The 23,472-nt window shown below is 48.3% G+C and overlaps 1 protein-coding gene across 1 annotated transcript in view; it reads left to right on the top strand.

Annotated features, from left to right (window-relative positions):
* The first annotated feature begins 14,727 nt into the window (after positions 1 to 14,727).
* The window catches only part of LOC122392943 (ras-specific guanine nucleotide-releasing factor 1-like), a 41,982-nt gene continuing 33,237 nt past the window's right edge, over positions 14,728 to 23,472 (top strand). Inside the window, exon 1 of the mRNA XM_043388325.1 lies at positions 14,728 to 14,871. Coding sequence (XP_043244260.1) covers positions 14,728 to 14,871 — 144 coding nt within the window. The remainder of the gene's footprint in view (positions 14,872 to 23,472) is intronic.

The raw sequence follows: 23,472 nt of genomic DNA, 5'->3' as shown, positions 1-23,472 counted from the left end.
GCAATGAGACGGACAGTGCTGCAGTGCGCTTGTCTAGGCGGTATGATGTGACGCTCAGTGGCTTTCATCTGTGACGGAGTGCCTGCAGTTTTCCACCGATTCTTGTGTAGCGTCACATGCCCTTACCTACGTTCAGCATGGCCCACACAGGGAGGGCGTTTATTCTGGTTTGTCTGCGCGACTTGGCCAGCCGCTGGGATAGATGTTGCCTGCTTCTTTATGCGAGTTGTGCAGGTCGCGTGGGTCTGGCGTGGGCGATAGCAGTATCGTGCTACATGCATCCTCATCTGGCTATTGGTATTGATGAGACGGATCGTATGGATTTCATGAGCTGTATGTGAAGAATGCCAGTCGACTTCAGACAGGAAGGGATGTGTCGCGTTGTAGAAGCATCAAGCTGTCTTGCGATGAGTGTCGTGCTGTGAAATGTTTTGGTAGAGAATGTTTACCGTGTGCGCTCCAATTAATTGGTTAACGCATGTACAGGGTAATAAATATGTGCATCACAGTCCAGCACTTTGAGTTACACATGTGTGTTATGTAAGTGAATTTGTCCACCTTGGTCCCAAGCTTACCAGATAATCAAGATGACGTTCCGTCGCAGGGACGTCGACACCGGTCCGACTTTTCCGACTAGTCGGACCACTTTTTCGACCAGGCGGTGCCCTGCTGTGGCTCGCGGGGGCCCTGCTGCGACCGCGGGAGCCCCTGCTGTGGCCGCGGGGGCCCCTGTTGGGGCTCTCGGGGGCCCAGCTGCGGCCACGGGGGCCCCGCTGCGCCCTGCTGCGGCTCGGGCCCCCCCTGCTACAGAATGCGGGGGCCCTGCTGCGCCTCTGGGGCCCTGCTAGACACCGCGGGGGGCCTGCTGCGGCCCGCGGGGGCCCCTTCTGCGGCTCGCGGGGGCCCTGCTGCGACCCGCGGGTGCCCTGCTGCGACTACGGGGCCCCTGGTGCGGCCACGGGGGTCCCTGCTGCGGCCACGGGGGCCCCTGCTATAGAATTCGGGGGCCCTGCTGCGCCTCTGGGGCCCTGCTAAACACCGCGGGGGCCTGCTGCGGCCCGCGGGGGCCCTGCTGCAGCCACGGGGGGCCCGCTGCTGCTCGCGGGGGCCCTGCTGCGGCTCGGGGGCCCCTGCTACAGAATGCGGGGCCCCTGCTACAGAATGCGGGGCCCCTGCTTCGCCTCTGGGGCCCTGCTAGACACCGCGGGGCCCTGCTGCGGCCGCGGGAGCCCCTGCTGCGGCTGCGGGGGCCCCTGTTGGGGCTCTCGGGGCCCCCTGCTGCGGCCACGGGGGGCCCGCTGCGGCTCGCGGGGGCCCTGCTGCGGCTCGGGGGGCCCCTGCTACAGAATGCGGGGCCCCTGCTGCGCCTCTGGGGTCCTGCTAGACACCGCGGGGCCCTGCTGCGGCCGCGGGAGCCCCAGCTGCGGCTGCGGGGGCCCCTGTTGGAGCTCTCGGGGCCCTGCTGCGGCCACGGGGGGGCCCCCGCTGCGGCTCGCGGGGCCCTTCTGTAGCTTGAGAGGGCCCTGCTACGGCTCGGGGGGCCCATGCTGTAGAATGCGGGCCCTACTGCGGCTCGGGGGCCCTGCTGGGGCTCGCGGGGCCCCTGCAGCCCGCGGGGGCCCTGCTGCGGCCGCGGGAGCCCCTGCTGCGGCCACGGGGGCCCCTGTTGGGGCTCTCGGGGGCCCAGCTGCGGCCACGGGGGCCCCTGCTGCGGATCGCGGGGGCCCTTCTACAGACCTTGGGGCCCTTCTGTAGCTTGAGGGTGCCCTGCTTCGGCACGTGAGGCCCTGCCTCGCCACGTTTGGGCCCATGGTTCGCCAGGGCCCTTCTGCGGCCCGTGGGGCCCCTAGTCTTGCAGACCGCGGGGCCCTACTGTGGCTGGCGGGGAACCTGCTGCAGACCGCGTGAGGCCCTACTGCGACCCGCAAGGACCCTGTTGTGGCCCACGAGACAAAACTGCAACTCAAGGGGCCCCCTGCTACGGCTCACGGGGGCCCTGCTGTAGGGGGGGGGGGGGGTGCTGCGGCCTATGGGCCCTTCTGCGGCACACGAGGACCCTGCTGCGGCCCACGTATTGGGTTTCTCACAAAGTGACATCAAAGCTTCCCTGGCCGGGGGCTGCCCCCTCCCCACTTTTCGTGACGTTCCTACACCCCTGGTCGACGGTATCAAGAGAATTCCCTGTGCCGAAAAGGATAACATATAGTGTCACTACTCTAAAACAATGTATTTAAAAAAAATGTCGACTTTAAAAACAAGAGTAATTTTTAACATTGGTTTAAAAATTAACAAAAGGATCATGTGTTGAATGACAATGATTAAAATCATCTTCGAATAATATAGCCAAGTTATATCATTTAATAAATATTTATTAAAGGAAATAGTTCACTTTCCTGAAATTAGTATTTTGCTATGGATTTATGTTTTTTTATGCTCAAAATGATCAGAAAATAAAACAAAACGTTTTTGTAAAAAGGATTATTTTCTACATTTTAGTATAAGAAGAACTATATTCTATATAAAATAATGTTTGACGCGGAAGCTTATTACGCGTTGACCAATCATATTGCGTAGGACAAACCCATCGGCTGTAAGCAGCATTCTGATTGGCTGACGATGACGTGACTGCATTCCTCAGCAAGGCACGCATTCCTCTGCAAGGCACTCTTTTCGGAACGAAAAATGGAATATCTTCGTCTAGGGTGATCGTTGGGCCGTAAAAGCTTCTGATTTGTGCTAGTCTCAGCGCAAGCAACAAAACTGCTATTCCAGTTCCAAACCCCATGTTAAAAGTGAACTATTTCCTTTAAGCCAAATATAACGTAAGTATATTTGACTGAGAAAACCAAATTATATGTTTACACATAAATATTATTCTTGATATGGAAAGAGGGAAGCAGAACTGAGTTGATCCCTGTTGCCCACGTGAGTCAACTTGGCCGACTTGGCGCGGGTTCAGAGTGCTGCGAGTGCCTTTTAACCTATAATTTCTGTTGATTTCCTTGAATTGTATAATTTCGAAACCATGAGTGATCGTTCGAGCAAAAGAGCTTACACATCTGGGTGTCAGAAACGAAAGCGGAAGATGCTACGAGAATTGGAAAATGACCAAAGACATTCGAAGAAACTCTCCTCATATTTTCGGCCCAGTGTCAGGTAAATAGGTACTGCACTACATGCATATGCAAATTGCATTGTGCTCACCTGACCATTGAGTAACTGTACTACTCTGAAATCTGAATATTTATGTATTATGGTAGTGGTTGTAACTTGTACTCGTGTCCCGTTGTGCTCATATGCAAGGCCGACGTCATGTGCGCATGTTATGTATTAGGTACTCAAATTCTTCATAGTGTATCCCATGGCCCATGTCCCACTCACTGGTGAGTACAGCCGCCCCATGGGTGTAGGAGCGTTACGAAAAGTGTGGGGGGGGGGGGGCAGACCCCGGTCAGGGAAACTTTGATTTCGATCTCACTTTGTGGGAAATTCAATAGGTACCCCTACGGAAAAAAAATTGAGGGCAGTTTTGAGCTCCTCTTGCTGAATCGTGTGCTGCTTTATTTTTGTCTTTGGAGCAAAATCAGAGAATTTAGCATGAAACTTGGCCGAAAGGGGGGGTGGTCCCCTGTCCCTCCGTTACTACGCCTGTGCCCGCCCCACTCGTTTTGCATGGATATCTTTTAAATGGCTAGGGTTAAGCCAAGGTCACAATATTTTCAATAACCTCTCCTGAATCTATATTACGTCTAAACGTCTAAGAGTTTCAAAATGGTCTAGAGTTGATAGGTTGCCGTAAATGACACCTGGGCAGGGGCGTAACTTTATATCTCTTTGGGGGGGGGGGGCTTGAGCCCCCCCCCCCGGTGCTGAACTGAGCCCCCCTTGGGAAGCTTAGAGCCCCCCTTGATTAATTTTTAATTCTTGACAAAACACACACAAATAGCAAAACACTAACATCCAATTTCCCCATTTTCCACCATATACATATGTTTCCAGGTTGAGGTTGGGGGATGATCATGGACTTGTAAAAACCCTCGCCCGTATAGGGGGGAGGGGGTCGAACGGACCCCCTTCAGTTTTTCGCGAATAACTCGCGTAGAAAGCGTCCGATCGCAACGAAACTTTGAGTACCCTCTCGTTATTCAATTTTACACCTACCCTGAAAATTTCATGGCCCTGACTCAAATGACCTTTGACCTGTGACCTACTTTTCGAGACCATGCTTGGTCGGAAATCGGAATCGCGATTCGGCGTATGTCGGCTCGCATTAGCCGCGCGTTTGCAGTCTTTTCGTGGTTTCAAGCGTTTAAACATGTGATATGTTGCTCCCATTGCATTAAGGTGGGTGTGAAGATCACCTGAAGGTCAAGTCAGGTCATTGACCTTTGATGACCTCGGTTCATTTTTTCGAGTTTTACATGTTTCTAGGCTAGTTTTTGGAGCTGAATTGGAATTTGGCAACCATATGAAGCATGAACATTTACGAAGTAGTTTTGGTGCCTTCCTAATATGTTATGAAGCTGTCAGAGGCGGTTGACACCTACTATGAATACCTGGCAGGACCCCTACTGATGTGGACCCCTACTACAAGTGAGGTCAGGTCGACTTCACTTGACCTGACCTGACTCGACCCGACCTAGCCTAAATGCATCTAGTCTAGAACCATGTAAAACTCGAAAAAGTGAACCGAGGTCATCAAAGGTCAATGACCTGACTTGACCTTCCGGTGACCTTGACATCCACCCTAATGCATGGGAGCCACATCATATCCCATGTTGAACGCTTAAAACCACGAAAAGACTGCAAACGCGCGGCTAATGCGAGTCGACATGCGCCGAATCGCGATTCCGGCCAAACATGGTCTCGAAAAGTAGGTCACAACAGGTCAAAGGTCATTTGGACAAGGGTCATGAAATTTTCAGGGTAGGTGTAAAATTGATTAACGCGAGGGTACTGAGAGTTTCGTCGCGATCTGCCGCTGTTTACGCGAGTATTCGCCAAAAAACCGAAGGGTTCGTTTCGTCCGTTCGACCCCCCCCCCCCCCATCCATGGGCGTTGCACGGAAAGAATGGGACCAAAATTCGGCAGTGCCCCCCCTTTAAATGAAAGTGTTCTGCCGCTACTGGGAAGATGTGGATCGGTGGTTAAACCTGCGCCTGGGTTGAGTTTCAGTCAGCTTCACCGTCGTGAGGGCGTCCCATTATTTCAGAGGCTGAGATAAAAAGATTCGTAAAAAGCGATCGACTGCTCCGAACAAATGGGTCCCTGCAACAATGCCTAGGCCAATTTTTGTATTTCCTGCTTACTTCTCCGTTGTCCCTTCGTAAGATCACATATATAAAATCTAAATTACACGAATTGCTTGCGCCGTTACCTTTACATTACTGTGCAGTGCTGCAGAGTCTATTGATCGACTCTTACTGTACCATTGACAACAGGTTTGCCTTCTAAAACCCACAGCATGGTAAAACTGACTTGTGGTATGAGCCTTTTTCTTTTGACTGAATGTTTCTTGACCAGTGGCGGATCCAGAAAGCGGTCCTGGACGCTACAGATTGGGGATATCCATAAAAAGTTTCTTCAATTTCCAAAAACTCCCCGGATTTCGATTCCTTGCGCACTGCTGAGTGCTGAGCAGTTTAAAACAAACTCAACCTTTTAGGATATAAGCTATACGGTTGAAAGGGCCTCAGTTTTTTTTTTTTTTATATGCAAGGCCACTTGACTTGGTGATCAGATCTTAGGTGCTCTGGCATCAAAGTTGTTACACAGGCTGCAAAAGTCATGTTTTAGAGCTGTTTTGCCAAGTGATTTTGCCAATTTTCGCGGCGCTTCGCGCCGCCAATTCATACTCGAGTCAAAAACAGATCGTGAGTTGTAACCCTCGTTAAGCATCCTCGTCAAGCATGTGTTTAAGCACCCTCACACGCAGACGCAGGCATGTATAATATGCATTACCATAGACGCGCACTATATATCGTATACAGGTATATAGTGGTCTATGGCATTACCTATCAGACTGCGGTGGCACATGTAATTGTAAACATTTATACCTCGTAGAAGACAAAAGGTTTTACCATTAACGGTGTCAAATGGAAACGGACTTCAGACTGTACTGGGTAGGCATTTGGCCCACACCATTAGACATATAGTGCATCGGCCTGAAAAAGTACAGTAACAATATCTATAGGTTTAAGTTTTTAGCCGGCCGATCCGTCTCCCCTGTCGAAAACCCGTAGGTAGGTACGTACGGACATCACAAATATGGAAAGTTTTGCTGCTGACTGCTGAGCCCCCCCCCCCCCTGACAATATCATAAAGTTACACCCCTGCACCTGGGGGCCCCCACCGGTGGGGGCCCCCCGAGAAAAAGTCGGACCAGTTTTCCTTACGCGTCGACGCCCCTGTCCGTCGTATCTATCATTTGTATAAATTAACTATGCATACCATCAATCGACGAATTAAAAAAAAATATTTTCTTAGTTATTTGCTTGAGTGTGTACGGCGTATTCTTCCGTCACTGAAGCGGCGTTTAGATATGAACTTTATGCAACAAACTGGTAAATGTATAAGGATAATATTCTAACTTCTAGGAGCAAAGGATGGAAAGAACTGCAGCAATGGTTTAGAAAAGGTCATACTACCGCTGTCTGCTAGTGCGCCGTAACTGCTCAGTGTTCAATATCCCTCCCTGTGGTCGGGGCCACGACGAAAGCCCGATCAAATCGACTTCTGTGCCAGATGGCCATAACTTGCTACCCGGATTCAGAATCTCGTTAAAATTATAATTTTAATCTTCTATTTCATCGATTCATTCTCGAGGTCGGAGTAGATAGATCGGAGTAATTATTCCCTGCTGGGTCATAACTCGTTGATGACGCCGTACATCGATTAATTGGGCTTTAACGGTGCAAAGGTCAGATTTGAGGTCGGCGACTTTGCCTGCAGACTGAACAAAATAAAAAAATGGTTATCGTTGCTCGGTATTATTCTTGCTTCATGTTTGTATGTAATGCGTCCCGCCAGAAAAGAAGTCATTCAGAATCTGACCCAAGAGCAATGGAAACAGTCGACCTGTGTCAAAGAAATGAATCCATTAGGTATACTTTTTTCGGCCTGCAACTTGTCTTATTGAAAAAGTCTTCTGAGAATTTTGCAGAAGATGTCGGAGATCAGAATTCATTTCATTTCAGAAAAGCCTATGCAAATATTTTAAATTCCTGTGTCATGGTCGCGGTTAATCCGGCACCGTGCCAACCGGATGTGCAATTCGAGTGGGCTAAAATGTGGTTTCCCAGGCTTTCGTCCCCATTTGCGCCGTATCACCACCTGTGCGTTCACTCGTCTCACGTTTCACGTATCAAACCTAACGAAGTTGCCGGCTCAATCACAAGTTCTGATCACCCCGGCACGGCTTCGGCGACTTCATCTCTATTTACGATCTCGCCGCCACTCCCCCGGCGCCTCTGTGAGCGCTCGGCGCGAGCCCGGCCGCCGGGTTGCAGCCGTCGCCGGCGCCGCGGCCGCGAATCTGGCGGTCTGCAAGCACCGTGCCACTGCGAGGCTGCCTATATTGATTTGGATCCTGTGCCGGGTGCGCGGCTGCTACCTGGCGGCGCAGTGCGGCGGCCGCGGCGGCCGAGGAGCTCAGCCACAGGTGGTCGGGACAGCGGCACGGCCGCCGGCCACGGGTGACCTGTGACCGGCCCGGCGGCAACTGGTGCCAGGCCGACCTCTCGGTGACAGCGGTGTCCGGTGTCGGTATAGGACCCAGCTCGGCGTCGGCCCGCGGCAGGTACGGCGCGGCAGGGCGGGCGGAGGGGCGGAACGACGGGCGCGTATCGCCGGCGACGAGCCACAGGTGGCGGCCGGCGCCGCGCCAACTCATTGATACCGTCTAGCACGTGCTTCCCTTGGGAATGAATGTGTGGTGGGCGGCTAGTGGAGGGATTTAACGGCTCCTTCTGCAGTGCTAATACTCATTTTCCGCTGACCGCAGCGTGTTAAAGAGAAGCTAAAATTAGTCGCTCTGCTTTTCTTTGATAGCCAGATAATTTCACGCTGAAGTGATGGGAGTCGCAGCCAACTCCATCTTTGTGGCGGTGGTTGGGGGGGGGGGGCGTATATGGTCACATCGATTAGTTCCAAAACTAAGAAAGCTAGGAGGACGCTGAAAAAGATCGGTAGCTTTCCGCAATTATCTTCAAATGGAAAACTTATTTTCTCCCAGTTCAACGCTGAGGTTACGTAGGTAGATGACTGAGGTCACGTAGAAGTCAGAACGACGAATTTTCACCGTGAAGTTTTCCCCATTTTGACGATTTTTCACCAATAGTGCTTGACTCGTGAACCAAAAGAGGTTTCATCTAAGGCTAACAGTTTTGTCTACAGAGGATGAAAACCTCCAAAATAGGTGGATTAAAGGGACTATCCCACCTTCTAAAATGTTGTTAAAACCAGTTAAATTGTGCCCGACTTTATAGATTGGATGACCAGGAACACGGTTCTGGCATTTATTTTTCATTAAACATCTTAGGCTTCCCATATTCCAAACACAAACTTTCAAATGTGTGACGTCACAGCCCAAAAGTACCTCCTTCCCCAGGCCACATTACTGTCATAAAGCTGATTCTTTTTACTCAGTAGGCACTACAACAAAGTTCAGAACAAGTTTTAAGCGATTTTTCAATGAACAAACCCATTTAAATCAGAATGACTAAACGAAGTGACGTCACACTAACGGTCGCTCCATGTTGAAGATAGGGCCTTGTACAAGGCCCATTTTCAAATGAAGGGAACGAATTTCTTTAACACCAAGAGGCCGCGGGGGTTGCAACCTAGATAGATAGTGGTTTCTGAGCCTCGCCGCAAACTTGGCTATCTCAACTCAAACCCCATGTTAAAGGTGGGATAGTCCCTTTAAGCCATAAGTTATTATGCAATATTTTAGGCGTCAATTATTGTAGGTTACCACCAGGGCTGCGGAGTCGGAGTCTGAGTCGGAGCCGGAGTCGGTCGGAGTCGACAGTTGTGACCGGAGTCGGAGTCGGAGTCACCGAAAATCTGTCGACTCCGCAGCCCTGCTAGGTCTGCGGAGTCGGAGTCGGGAGTTGGAGTCGGTCGGAGTCGACAATTCTGCCCGGAGTCGGAGTCGGAGTCGGAGCTGGTTTTTGAAAGCCAGAGTCGGAGTCGGAGTCGGAGTCGCCGAAAATCCATCGACTCCGCAGCCCTGGTTACCACCATTGTGTTCCTCTCGTCGAAACGCGTCGAACGGAGAATTTAAATTGGAAGGGTCAATTTGAAAATTTGACCTCAGGCTAGGTCACGCCCTGACCAATTCAGTTGCATATCAGTCGATCTTTCCCCGCGCCGTGCTGGTGGTCTGAGTTTTCCGTGTCGTGCTGGGGGGGGGGGGTGTTACGCCCCCTCGTCTAAATCGGCTGACGGCTCCTGAGCCAGGAAACGTAACAACACGCGGTAAGCGGCATTCGAAAGAGGATAAAAATAATGACGGAAATACTTCGGGTCATAGTTTGTTAGGTGAAAGTTCAGGTCACCAGAGGTCATCAAGGGTCAAATTTTGTTTATCTCAACTGAACTGTAAGGATTACAGGATCGCAATTTTTTTAGAAGCATAACATTATTTGACCTGATAGGCTGAACTTGGGTCACCTGGGCCAAAAATTCCACTGACGATGCAAAATTGATGTAGGTATGAGACTATCGCTACATGCTTTTTCACCACGCAAGAGAACTGGCGAAGGCGAACCCCCCACCCCCACCCACCACCCGGCACTAGGCTAAAGGTTAAGAGGCTACGCATTTTCAGGCCATACATATACTGCCTATTACAGAGTGCTAATATGCTTTTCAAATACATTAATCAAGAACTTCCAGTTCATTCGTGGAATTACTAGCAAATTACCTACTGAGTGCGCACCAACCATTGCTATCGACTTTTCATTGATCAAAGGAAACTCGTGACATCCGAGGTCTTCTATCGTATCACGATCTCATCAATCAGTGGAATTCGGTTAAATTATTACGCTGTCAATATTTGAACGCTTTCCAGCCCTGTGTTTGGTTTGACAATAACGGTGCGACACTGACTCTGTCCTCGCCAAGGACGGCGACCGCTACTGGTAACAGTTGATGATTGGCTTGGTAGGTATATAGAAGTTAGGTCTAAGACAGATGTACCCTCACACTCAGAGGGTACCCCACTCAGTAGGTACCCTCACAGCTTACGGATGCATGTTGGTAAAGTGTGGCATTTTTCTTGGCAATTATAGTCGGAAGTGAATAGTGCGAAGTTTAACATTTTTTTTTTACTATGACCTGTGCAGGATAGCCATTCTTCGTGTGAATGTTCCACATTTTACAAGACAATATGTGGGTAACAAATACTATTTACCGATGGATGATAATTATTGTATCGTCCTTCCTAGCCGTTCAGTCCTACATATTTCCTTTTCGCTTTCAAACTACAGTTTTTTAGATAGATGGGTTAAGTGGTCAGAATCTGACTCATGATCCAGCTTTGTACTGACATACGTAATTTCCCGACTAATTCTCCAAGGGGCGTGATAAAGCATCCACTCCACATTACGAATTCATGCAGAGCTTGTTCCTTGGCCTGTTCGACCAGCGCCGCAAGGGCTGTGCTGCCGGACTGCCCTGTAGCCTGAGCTACCGTATAGGTATAAGTGAACGGTTTGCTGCAACGTCAGTTGTTAATACTTAGCAATTGGCATACCTGCTTGTGAAAGAACCATAACTAACTATGATGATGTAAATAATAAACCAAATTATTACAAATGCATTCAAATATATTCAAAAAGACACACAAAGCTTTCGGTTCATAGAACCATGATCACATGAACAGTGATCAAGGTTCTATGAACCGAAAGCTTTGTGTGTCTTTTTGAATATATTTGAATGCATTTGTAATAATTTGGTTTATTATTTACATCATCATCCAACCTGTCATGGATACTCAACATAACTAACTATATTAGATAAGACTGGACATGCTGTTCATAACATCCATGACGAATAAGACGTAGTTACGCACGCTTAGGTCAGTTATAGGAAATATAATTTCACCTGAGCCCAACGAGCACGCGATATAACTCGTGGATCCACAACAGTCGGTATTAACCCTCGCCCCGTTGGGGGGGCCATTTTGGCCCCCCCCCCCTGTGGTTTTTCCTGAATAGCAAGAAAACGGCGGCGCGCAGCGCCGCCAAATTTTCCCGGGCATCAATTTGACACCTTCACACCAAATTTCAAGTCTTAGGTCACCTTAGGTCAGGAGTTATTGAGGTCAAACTGAGGTCATGTTCGAGCAAAAATGAGCAAAAAATATGCAATCTTGAAACGCTCACCAAATCTACAGTTATCAAGCAATTTCAAAGTTCTTTATATGGTCTAGTAGACAAAAGGCGGCGCTACAAAACTGCTATCTCGGATTTTCAAAATTTTTGGTTTTTGACCAAAAAAAATCAAAAAAATGATTTTTTTAGAAAATTTTTTGAAAAAAAAATCCAAAATTTTTCCGAATTTCGAAAAAAACCGGAATATATGTGATAGTCCCAGCGCTCTTCTATATACATACCAAATTTCAGATCGATATCTCGTTTTTTGGCCAAGTTATAGCGAAAAAACTGTTCAAAAATGATGACGTCAAATTTTTGAACTCAATTTTTAGCAATTCTAGACCTCGTACGGCAAAACAAAGACCACCATTGAACTCCCCGTGACGAGCTGCATCGATTCGATACCCATTTTATGCAAAAATATTAACTTTGAAATTTGACCTAATTTGACCTGACCTTGACCTGACCTTGACCTGACCTTGACCAAAACGTGATCTAAGCTGGCCCCAAAGGCTGCCTGACCCATATAATCGCATTTGTCATGTAAAATGGACCATAAAACATGTATCACACGACACTTTCATATTGTGACCCCCTGTGACCTGACCTCTGTGACCTGACCTGGTATCAGTGACCTCAAATAGCAAAATATGTGTTTGAAGAACATTTCCCCATCGATGATTTTCAATGAAATGCATTTTACTCGATTTTACAACGCATTTCTTGAAGTGCCTGTAAACGGTGAAAATTGGACCTTTGACCTGGCCTGTGACGTCATCGGTTTGACCTAGGTCAATAAAATTGGGTCACAATGTAGTTCCCCGTTGGGGCTATCCAACGCCGTTTACCGCTTGTCGCTATGTTGCGTGGTTCTCGAGATCTTAGGGGGGGGGGGCCAAAATGCCCCCCCCCCCAACCGGGCGCGTTGCTCGGCAGAGCCCAACGGGGCGCGGGTTAATCCGTGTTTCGTGGAGCGCCGGATCAATTTGTCTCAGTTAATCAAGATGTTGAACCAGGCGTTAATAAGACAGGAGTTTGGACCGCGGTAGTAGCAGCATTTCGTGATAGCTGGATAGAAGGGCGAGAGATTATTGCGCCTCGATGATGGTAGGCTGTTTTAGGGGCGCTCAGCAACTAATTGAATAATTAACAGCATAACGATTTCTTAACCCTATTCCTGGCGGGCTCCGCCGGGACAAGAAACTGGCGGGGGGGGGGGGCCGATTCGGCCCCCCCCCCTGAGATCTCGAGAACGAAGCAAGATAGCGACAAGCGGTAAACGGCATCGGATACGCACGGCCAAGATCTACAATTTTTACTAAGGTCATTTTCAGGTCAGGTCAAAGATGACGTCACAGGGGTCGAAAAAGTCAAAATGGCGGCACTAGATATGGAGAGAGTTTTTCTCGAATAACTTTCGAATTAGTCAAGATAGGAACAAACTAAGGGCATCATCGTGATCCTCTCGTCAATCCGCATCGAATGATATATATGTTGACCTTGAAAGGTCAAGGTCAAAGGTTGACCTCAGGTCACGTGACCTCGAGGTCATCATGTATATCATTCGATGCGTCTTGACGAGCTGAACACAATGAGACCATCCACGCGTCTGTATCTTGTTCCTGTACGGAGTTATTGGCCAAAAACCTTTGGTGACCTTTGATGACGTCACATGACCTCACAGCTGCCCAACAGCAAAACAGACCTCAAGGTAGTGAAGGTTGATCGTATATGAAGTCATGTATGGTATATGGGGCCATTCCGACCCGTTTTAGTGGTAAAAACAGGGAGTTGATTTTTCCCCCATTGACTTATAATGGGGAGGTCGCGAAATTGACCTGACCTTAGGTCACCGATATCAAAATTCCGAGATATACAAATTGCACATACTGGTACCCTAACTAAACCCTGAAGAGAAGAAATTGATCGGGCAAAAACTCTAGCTCTGGCGTGATTGCAAACTTTTCTGAGGTAGCGTCACCAAACCGCCTCTGGTGACCTGACCTGAGGTCAGATCAACTCAAAATTTTCAGACATGTTGCGTAGAAGCCTTTTAGGAAAAGTCAGAAAATTTGAGCTTCCTAGCTCAACGCGTTTGGGAGATATAACCAAAAAACCTCAGGGGGGGCTCCTGAGGCCCCCCCCCCCCCGCCAGGAATAGGGTTAAAGATATACACCTATTCAAATGCCTAATCATGTTTTATTAAAGGATGATAAACCAATGCTCAAGTGGTACTTACTCGAAAACCCCTAAGCCTACGCTATAATTGGACCCATTGGACCCTCCATCCTCATCGGGCCTTTCTTATGTACTTTACACGATAAAACAAGGTTCGCACTTTGCATTCGCTTTTATCATCAATATCTCCAGGAAACGTGTACCTAAATCGCACACTCACTTATTGCAAAACAGCGTCACAATCGGTTGTCCTGCCCATTGCATTCGTTAGATAGAACTAGTTATAGAAGTTATAGATTGAACTAGAAGTTGTCATTTCGTCTTTTCAGCCATTTGCACCACCCTCGCCGGACTTTTCGGTTTTCTAAATACCTACCGAAAGTGATGAAACTGCTCCCTCTCCGTTTCGCCCCTAGTTCAGCTTGAGCCTCGTAAGAAAAGGAGTAAGTGCGCCGTTAAGAGATTCAACGACCATAATAGTACCCAATTTAAAGGTCTCATGCCAACCGGTGACTTCTGAGGTCAGCCGTCAGGTCAAGTGCACTAAAATAATTGCTCGGTTTATAGCGAATAACTTCGCTCAAAAAAGGTCGCAGAGCCGTAATTTGAGCACCATCGTGTTGGCCATGACTATATGCGCGTCGAATGCTTTTGGTCTGAGTTTGGTAAAAGTCAACTTCGAGTGTTGGCATCAGCGCAAAGCCAGGTCACGGTCTCTCTCTCTCTCTCTCTCTCTCTCTCTCTCTCTCTCTCTCTCTCTCTCTCTCTCTCTCTCTCTCTCTCTCTCTCCCTCTCTCTCTCTCTCTCTCTCTCTCTCTCTCTCTCTCTCTCTCTCTCTCTCTCTCTCTGTGTCTTAGGTCACGAAATTGGTCCAAAGGAGTTCATATTGCATATCGCTCGATTTGTCAGGTCTTCGTGACTTCTTATTCTATCGCATTTTCAAAAATCTGTATTAATTTTTTTAATATGATGTCATTACATCATAGTAGAAGCTATGTATGTCTTGCAGGATCAATCGCAACCAACATCACCCGACAACGGCTCGCCTACCCGCTGGATTCTTCACCAGCCGTTCTCACCAACCGCCGATGGGGGTCGGTCGCTCCCTCGCGGCCCCCACCTGACGTCACGCTGCTGGGTGCTGTGACGTCATGCTCTCGCCGAAAATGCAGCGCAGCGTGCGCATCAACGAGAGCCAGCTGTTGATGCTAGCGGAGAAGGCGCGATACGGTGAACACCTCTTCGGGCCGCTCTACAAGCGCACTTCCGACAACTCAAAGTGGCAGCTGCGCTGGTTCAACCTTTATCAGGTGGGTTACAGCTCACAGCTTTTATGTAAGTACCTACATAAGCAATGTAATGGCGTGACGCGTGTGGGGTGTCGATTCGAATTTTAACCCATTTACGCCCTTCGTTGCGTTTTCGCAACGCAAGCAAGCGTCGACGTGATCGAAGCTTGAGAAGTGTGTAAAAGAGACTAACCGATGAGATAAGTTTCAGCGTGTGTAGCATGGTTGTGCGCATGATGCTACGCAGTTACAAGTCTGTGCGGCCGGTAAGTTACTGCCTAGAGCTCCCAGAGGGAAGTCGAAGGTTTTGTGAGTGATGACGTCACGAAAACCAAGATAAGTAGGCTAAGTGCTTAATAATACCGTAATGAAAATTGTGTAAACATATTCTGCAGAGTCCCTACAAAAGCGTAGATATGCATTTTGTTAAGAAATAATGCTACAAAAAGGGTTTGTGACTATTTTCAAATATGACTACGGTCGCGTTGCGGGAACGCAACGAAGGGCACATCGGAAAGACAACGGTGTTGCGAAAACGCAACGATGGGCACATTGGCAGGGTAGCGGAAGTATGGATATCAACAATAGACTTCACTCGTGATACGCTGTGGGTTCTCTCTTTCTCTCCCCCATCTTCCTCCCTCTCCTCCTCGTTCCCCAGCTCTCTCCCTCCCTCTCTCTCTCTCTCTTTCTCTCTCTTATTTTGTAGCCATGAGGCTGTAGCGGCGGAACATTTTCAATTAACCCGCGCCCCACTGGGGGGGGGGCTATTTATAGCCCCCTCCCGTTTTTCTGCAATAACTTCCAAACCGCTTGACGTATCGACGCCAAACTTTCAGTAGCTTCGGCTGCATCAATTTGACACCTTGTGTCAAAATTTGAACTTCGTAGCTACCATAGGTCGGCCGGAAATGACGTCAGAGTGACGTCATGTTCGGCCGATTTCGACGCAAAACATTGAAGCACGGCAATCGCTCCCAAGGGCTCAGTTTTTAAGCTAGATCCAATTTCTTTGCATGAGAGGACTCAGAATCGACTGCGCTATCAAACTGCTATCTCGGATTTTCGAAATTTTGAAAATTACGAAAATTCTATAAAATAAAATTCAAAATTTACATTTTTACATTTTTTTCAAAAAGTTTTTGACTTTTCGAAAAAAACCGGAATATATGTGATAGAACGCGTTATCATGAATAACTCTAGCAAGTTTTAGCTAAATATCTTCAAAAATAGCCAAGTTATACGCATTATTGCAAAAAATTCACAATTATTAATTTTTCAAATCAACTTTTCACCACGTATTTGACATCGTACGCCAATATAAATAGCACCATCGTGTTCCTGAGCTCAAACTGCATCCAATAGACACCTTTTCTGTTGAAAAATTATAACTTCAAAATTTGACCTTTTTTGACCTGAAAGTGACCTGACCTAAGCTAAATTCGACTCAAAATGACCTCGAATGACACAGACGACATCAAATTCGAAATCTGTGGCCTAAATGGACCATAAAACATGTGTCACGTGACCGACACATGATATAATATTTTCGTGACCTGTGATGACCTGACCTTGACCTGAAAATCAAAGTACAAGTTTGGTACCCTCAGGGTATCTAGAACATCTGTTCACGAGTGTGTGAACCAAAAATGAGCGTGATCTGACTTGTAAGACGGCGGCCAGAGCCCAAAACGTGAACAAGCCAAAATGCTAATAATTTTTACTTTGACCTGACCTGTGACGTCATCGGTGACCTCGAGGTCAATGAAATTAGGTTTGGCTCGACAGTTTTTCCGGGGCTATCAGACGCCGTTTGAATTTTGACGATCGGCCCAGTAGTTTCGGAGTTAGGAGGGGGGCTATGAATAGCCCCCCCCCCCCCCAGTAGGGCGTGTTATACGCAGACCCCAGTGGGGCGCGGGTTAAGGGGGGGGGGGGGAATGCCGACTTTTGGCCCCATTCTTTCCAGTTCCATTTCCATGCAACGCCTATAGGGATAATGTTAAAATGGCAAAATCAAGGGGGCACGGTGCCCCCTCCCCCCCCCCCCCCCCGCTCCGCCGCCTATGCCATGAGGGACGTGTATAGGTATGTTTAGTGCAAGGTGCGTTCGCACGTAAAATGTTACGACACATTTCATATTTGCTGGCTCAAACGGCCACAAACACTCCTTTCTTTTTCTCTCGCAGATTATCGACCTCGGGCTGTTCGTTCACTAAGCAATGTGTTCCCATGCATCTGAAAATCGCATGGTAGGAAAAGGACCCATGCATCAAACGGTCGGCGATGCTAACGGAGCTGAGAGATAATTAGGTTCTTTGGAAATCGGATCTACTATATACATTGTGCATAAATAATGAATAACGGGGATATATTCTGGTATCAGGCGACAGATAGGCATCGCCATTCTCTGGATAGAATCTGCTGACTACCAACATTTACGTTAGAAAAGATAACTGAAGGTCGTCAAATAGTGTGATAGGCCCCCTCTGGGGGTAGCTGAGCCCTTCGGCAGGGGTAATGAGGGCGGACCTGGGAAAATAATAATTTTTAGGATTCATAACTCGCATAGATTCATAAGCTGCTTGATGTGGAGTATTTTGTGGAGTATGTGGAGTTGTTTTCTTACTTTGATAGGCTTTTTATCTAATCAGACCATTTTTAGAGCTAGCAGGATTATTGGAACTAGGGGAGACATTTGTCTGACCGGACACGGTTAATCGTAGACTGGAGACTGAGCCCAGCCATGCAGTGGGCAGGCCACCCATGACCCACCCCCTTCCCCCTCCCAAGCACTCACTGCACCCGGCTACAGGCGCGCTCCTATGTGAGCTGCCCGATTGCAATATACGTTGCCGGTCCAGCTCGGAACAGGTGGTTGAGGCGTGGAGGAGGATTCAACTATCCTGGAGATGGAAAGGACGGATTGACGTCGAATCACCATTCTGTCCTGGCATTGTCTCGAGAAAGAGGTTACACGTGAAGGTCGCTGAGAGTGGGGTCATGAAAATTTTGGATTAGGTGTAAACATGATAAACTGCAGGAATCTATTTGTTGTGATGCGCTACGCCTTACGCGGGTAATTTGTTAGAGCCGGATAGGTCCTTTTTTCTTTTTGCTGAGAGGGGGTACGACTAAACTGCAATGGCATTTAACTTTACTCCTAGGAGGGTGGTTAACAATGATTGCGGATATACGCGCATACGTGAGGCACTGCAGTGTGGGGTCTTTGCCCCTCCTAGCACGACACTACTACTGCGGCGGTACGCCGCAGTCAGCTGACCGCCGCGGCGCCGGGCAGCGCAGCGGAGCGCAGGGAGCCACGCGACATCTTCTGCTTTGATGTCTCGTAGTAGCTGTTTGGGCAAAATTGGGCAAAAGATAAGAGTTGATTCCAATGCAGAATTTATGGGAGAATATTTCACTGAAAACAAGTTGAAAGAACGTTATGCAAAAGCATCTTAAAATATTCCACACTTAGGTTTTTTGGGTGTTAGGGTAAACTGGCTTAGAGGCGAAGCAGAACGTCTGGTTCATGAAGAACACACACAGTGTTTCACATAGACCGAAGACACGTGCTGCTTCTTCGCGTGCAGTCTTAGCGGCCCCAGGGGGCTTCAACTCGACCAACACCGGTTCTTCTTCGTTCTCCCTAGTCACGTGATATTACGTCACACAAGGCGCGCGAAAGATAAACCCTTTGAAGGTTTTGCACGAACTAGCATCGGGTTTAAGAAGAAGGGGTTGTGGTTTAATCAGTGTAATGGCTTTCATCAAGACCACGCCCGCGGTACCACGTTCTAGCGTCCACCGGAACCGATCGCCATTTTTCAATCGCGTTGGATCACGCTTTGTGCAGTGACGAGCGGCTGGTGCAAGATTGGGTGAATGGCAAGTAATCGAATATTGAAGAACTGAAATAAGGTTAACTTTTGGCTTGTCAAGTGTTATGTATTATTTATATTACTTGTGATTGACAATAATAAGCAATATCACAACGCTCTTCGAATGCATGGATGAATGCATTGGATGAAGACAGTCCATATGCAAGACCAATCAATGCAGTAAGTCAAAGTATTTATATGTTGTATAAATGCCCCATAGCTTAAATCATGCATGTGGTATTTAGACAAATCTTCCAAATGAAGATAAGTCAGGAATAAAATCAGCTTGCCATTTTGGGGTTAACTGATTTAGGTATAAATTTGGCTGATTTTAATAAACATATGTTCTTGCTGATTAGTGCCATATTTTATCTAGCTGCACTTTATATGTTAAGTGCATTATTTTATTTTTGGAGTAGGCTCATGGTATCTGAAGTCAATCTAAGTTTCTTTACTCCCTGCCTGTTGAATAACGCATCCGCCCGATTCTTCATTCTAGGGGACGAGGCCATCTCCGCTCTGATTGAGGCCCTGGAGTCTGAGGAGAGCGTCCTGGCGTGCGGAGACGTCGACATCGTCGAAAACGCTGGCTTGAAGCTGGTGGTGGAAGGAGAAACTGTATGTGATTTGGGAGAATGCGATATCGTCACCCGGCTGCTGACATGGGCGATAGCGCATATATACTGTGTTTGGGAAAACATCCACTTGCTAAAGCTAAAAATGTGTTCATATTTGTACAGAAAGCAACCCTGAGCGTGAAGGAATCAACCTGAATAATTTAACATGCCCGAAAGGCTGTGGAGTTCTTTGGCTTGGATGTGTAAGGCAAGTGACACGGCCGAGGGGAAAGCGTTCCTGCAGGCTGATTGCGGGCTGATCGCAGGCTGAATGCGGGCTGGTTGCGGGCTGATCGCATGGGCTGGTTGCGGGCTGGTTGTTCCTGACTGGAGACTTGCAGGCTGATTGCTCAGAGTAAAGAGGAAGGTAAATACATTTTAAGGTGTATCAAGTACTGTGTTTGCGCAGCAGATGTGACGGCGCAGGTCGATAGCCATGCATGGGAGGTTCAATAGAGGAATGAACGGGGATTTTGCAGTATTGCAATAGAACTGAAAGGGTTCTACAACCGATATTCAGAACACAAGGTGGTGTCCCTATAAACCTCAGGGACTTCTTCACAGACCCTTTGGAGTTCTTATCTAGGTGCTAAGAACGCTCTTATTTTAAACCCTAAACCTCATAAGAGTCTTTGGAAGAATCGTGTGGATTCTTTTGATGAGAATGCAAAGCCGTCTACGTGAAGAGCCATGGAGGTTCTGAAAAACGGTGGCATAACATTTTACCCCACAGGGGTCTAAATATCCCTGTACGTTCTTAACGTTCTTCCAAAGTGTTTTCAGTGTTTGATATGTGTTTCCACACGTAACTCCTGCGGCGGTACGCCGCAGTCAGCTGACCGCCGCGGCGCCGGGCAGCGCGGCGGAGCGCTGAGAGCCGCGCGACATCATCTGCTTTGATGTCTCGTAGTAGCTTTTTGGGCAAAATTGGGCAAAAGATAAGAGTTGATTCCAATGCAGAATTTATGGGAGAATAGTTTGATATGTGTTTCCACACGTAACACCGCGTAACTCACTTTGTAAGGCTATGATTTGCCGAGTCAAATCTCCGAGACAAGTGGCATATTAACATTTTTTGTATTTCATTCAAAAATCATACCTTTGGATTATTTTTCGAACTTTTCATGCATATGCTCGTATTCCTCCTTAAATATATATTATAAAAACATGTCGCAACATCGGATTGGTGCTTGATTAAACGAGTGAGCAGGCAGTGGCGCAGCCAGAACTCTGGCGACGGGGGTGAGAGACGTTCGCGATGGGCCCCCCAGCAAAGTGGGCCCCCCTCAACCTAATGGCCTAATGGGGGCCCCTTACCAACAACGAAAGGTCAGATCATTGTCCTGATCATTACCAGCCAAATCGGGGAAAAGGACAAATACCTCTTGATCTGAAGAGGCACGTAAAAAACAACAGCATATTTACAGAAACACGACCATTCTGCTCATATTTGATGGACAGCGTGCAATTGATGGCCAGCGGCCACTCAAATGGTCGGGCTAGGTCAAAAGGCTTTTTAAAAAGCTCAACATCAGTTTTTCGACTATTACTTTTGATATAGGAGACGAGGTAGAGTAATGAAATTGTCTTGAAGGTGTTAATCATCCATACGGATCCGGCCATCATGAACTTCTCAAGTAAGGGCATGACCTTGATCTGCGGTCACATTTTGAAGTTGAACTTTATATGTGAAATTATTGGTGTTAACATTTGATGCATGTTAACGAGAGAATGATGACAAAGTAAATGTCTCATAATTTTTCTCACCAAAGTTCTTGCAAAAATTCTTAGCAAAACTTTTTTGGTAAAATGCGACCATTTAGATGGTTTTGCCCTCTGCTCTGTTGCTAAACCATTGACATGAGGCATTGAGGTCAAATCTTAAAAGCGAAAGCGTTTTGAAAGGCCTATCGAATGAGTTGTTCCGCGAAGCTCTAGCTCTTTGGTTCACGAGTTATACGGTTATTTGTGAAAATATAAAAACAAGAATTTTTTCGTCGCATTCTTGTCTTTGTGTTTATCATATTTTTATCATAATTTCATCTTCAATGACCTCAGCGATGACCTAATCGAAAAATGACCTGTACGATTCTGAAGCATCAGAATCGCAGGAGCTATCTGTTGCTTTTCTCGTTTTTCTAGCCTTCTTGAATTATGATCTTGGATTATGACCCCCCCCCCCCCCCCATGGCTGATTGCAGGCGTTAGAGAGCTATCGAGCCCACTTTCAGCGCGCTATAGCTTTATATGTCCTCGAGTGTCAAAATAGGCGAAACTTTTCCTTCGATGAACATGATGACGTGGGCTTTGGCCTGAACTGCAACATGACTGAAGTAATTTCTCCATGATTTTCGACGCTCTTTAGAAAGCCGCCTACCGCCGCACTTGTCGCTACGTGACCCTGGAGTCAGGTTAGAAGGGAATATTCAAACACCCCTCAGGGGCGTAAAACTGGAAAGCCTGGGGCCCTGCTCTGCGGGGCGCGGCCGAGCTAGGCTAGAACCAGTTCGGTATGTTTACAAGCCCACGTAAAGCCCTCAAGAATCTGCATAGAGCACAGGCCTCCCAAGACTTGGGGGTTTAGATATCAACAATCGACATGGTCTTTTGAGACCTGCGTGGTGGCTATCAGATGTCGGTGGGCCCCTCATAAGCCGGTGCAGGAGCCTCAGGTGTCAGTTTGGAGCCATCATGGACCGGTGTGGAGTCCTGATGAATCTAGGCGTCAAACCCATAGACGTCAGGGTGGGGCCGGGCGGTGAAGCAGGCACAGGCCTGAAGAGAAGAGGAGTTTTCAGATGTCGGCTTGGCCCTGCATGGCTTTCTCAGAGGCTGACATATCGTCCTGAGGGACCTCCATGAGCCCAAAAACCTCTATGGGCCCCCTCATGCTTGGGGTATAGGCTTCCTGAAGCATAAAATCTCTGAGTCTTGAGATGGGCCCATTAGACATAAACTGGGCCATCAATTTCAATATACATGTGGTGAGTTGACCTATATCAAACATGATATCGGCTCAATCAGGATTGGGATAGGCCCTCTCAGACCCAGACCAGGCACGGAGTACGGACCCTCCCACACATAGGATGATCCTTTCATGCCTGGGATGAGTCTTCTCAGGCCTGAACTGGGCCCTCTCAGACCTGAAATGGGCCCCTATCAGGCCTCAAATAGGTCCTCTAGGGCCTGAAATGGCCCCTCTCAGGCCTCAAATAGGACCTCAATGGCCTGCAATGGGCCCTCTCAGGCCTGACATTAGCCCTCTCAGACCTGAAATGGGCCCTCTCAGACCTGAAATGGGCCCCCTCAGCCCGGAAATGGTCCCTATCATGTCGAAAAAGGGCCCCCTCATACCGTAACTGGGCCCTCTCAGGTCTGAAATTGTGCCTCTTATGCCTGAAATGGGCCCCTCTCAGACCTCAAACGGGCCCTCTCTGGCCTCAAACGGGCCCTCTCTGGCCTCAAACAGGCCCTCTAGGGCATAAAATGGGCCCTCTCAAGCTTGAAGTAGGCCCCCTCAGGCCTGAAATGGCCCCTCTCAGGCCTGAAATGGGCCCTATCAGGCCTCAAACATGCCCTCTAGGGCCTGAAATGGACCCTTTCAGGCCTGAAATGGGCCCTCACAGGCATCAAATGGGCCCTATCAGGCCTGAAATAGGCCCCTCTCAAGCCTCAAACAGGCCCTCTAGGGCCTGAAATGACCCTCTCAAGCTTCAACTGGGCCCCTTCGGGCCTGAAATGGGCCCTCTCAGGCCTGAAATGGCCCTCCGATGCCATGGAACGGGCCCTCCTTGGCCTTGGATTAGTTCAATCGGGCCTTGGATGTACCCCCTTAAATCATAAAATGGGACTATAAATCCTAAAGGGCTTATCAGGCCTGAAAACTGTTTTTCAGTCCTATGACAGACCTTGACATTACTGAAAAAAAAAATGTAGGCTGCATAACGTTACAGTTCGAATCGACGGTGGGCCCCTGGGATAAGAGAGGGGGGTGAGATCTCACCCCTTTCACCCCCCCCCCCCTGGCTGCGCCACTGTGAGCAGGCGTTCCGTTGTCATGTAATTTTTCGCCTTATCTTAGGGGCACGGTGCTAGTCAGCGCAACCCTTGACTTTGTGACG

This window comes from Amphibalanus amphitrite, unplaced genomic scaffold, assembly GCF_019059575.1.
Source record: "Amphibalanus amphitrite isolate SeventyFive unplaced genomic scaffold, NRLGWU_Aamphi_draft 000508F_arrow, whole genome shotgun sequence".
Taxonomy (NCBI): Eukaryota; Metazoa; Arthropoda; class Thecostraca; order Balanomorpha; family Balanidae; genus Amphibalanus; species Amphibalanus amphitrite.
Note: the sequence above shows the minus strand (reverse complement) of the source record. Positions and strands in the feature narration are given on the sequence as shown.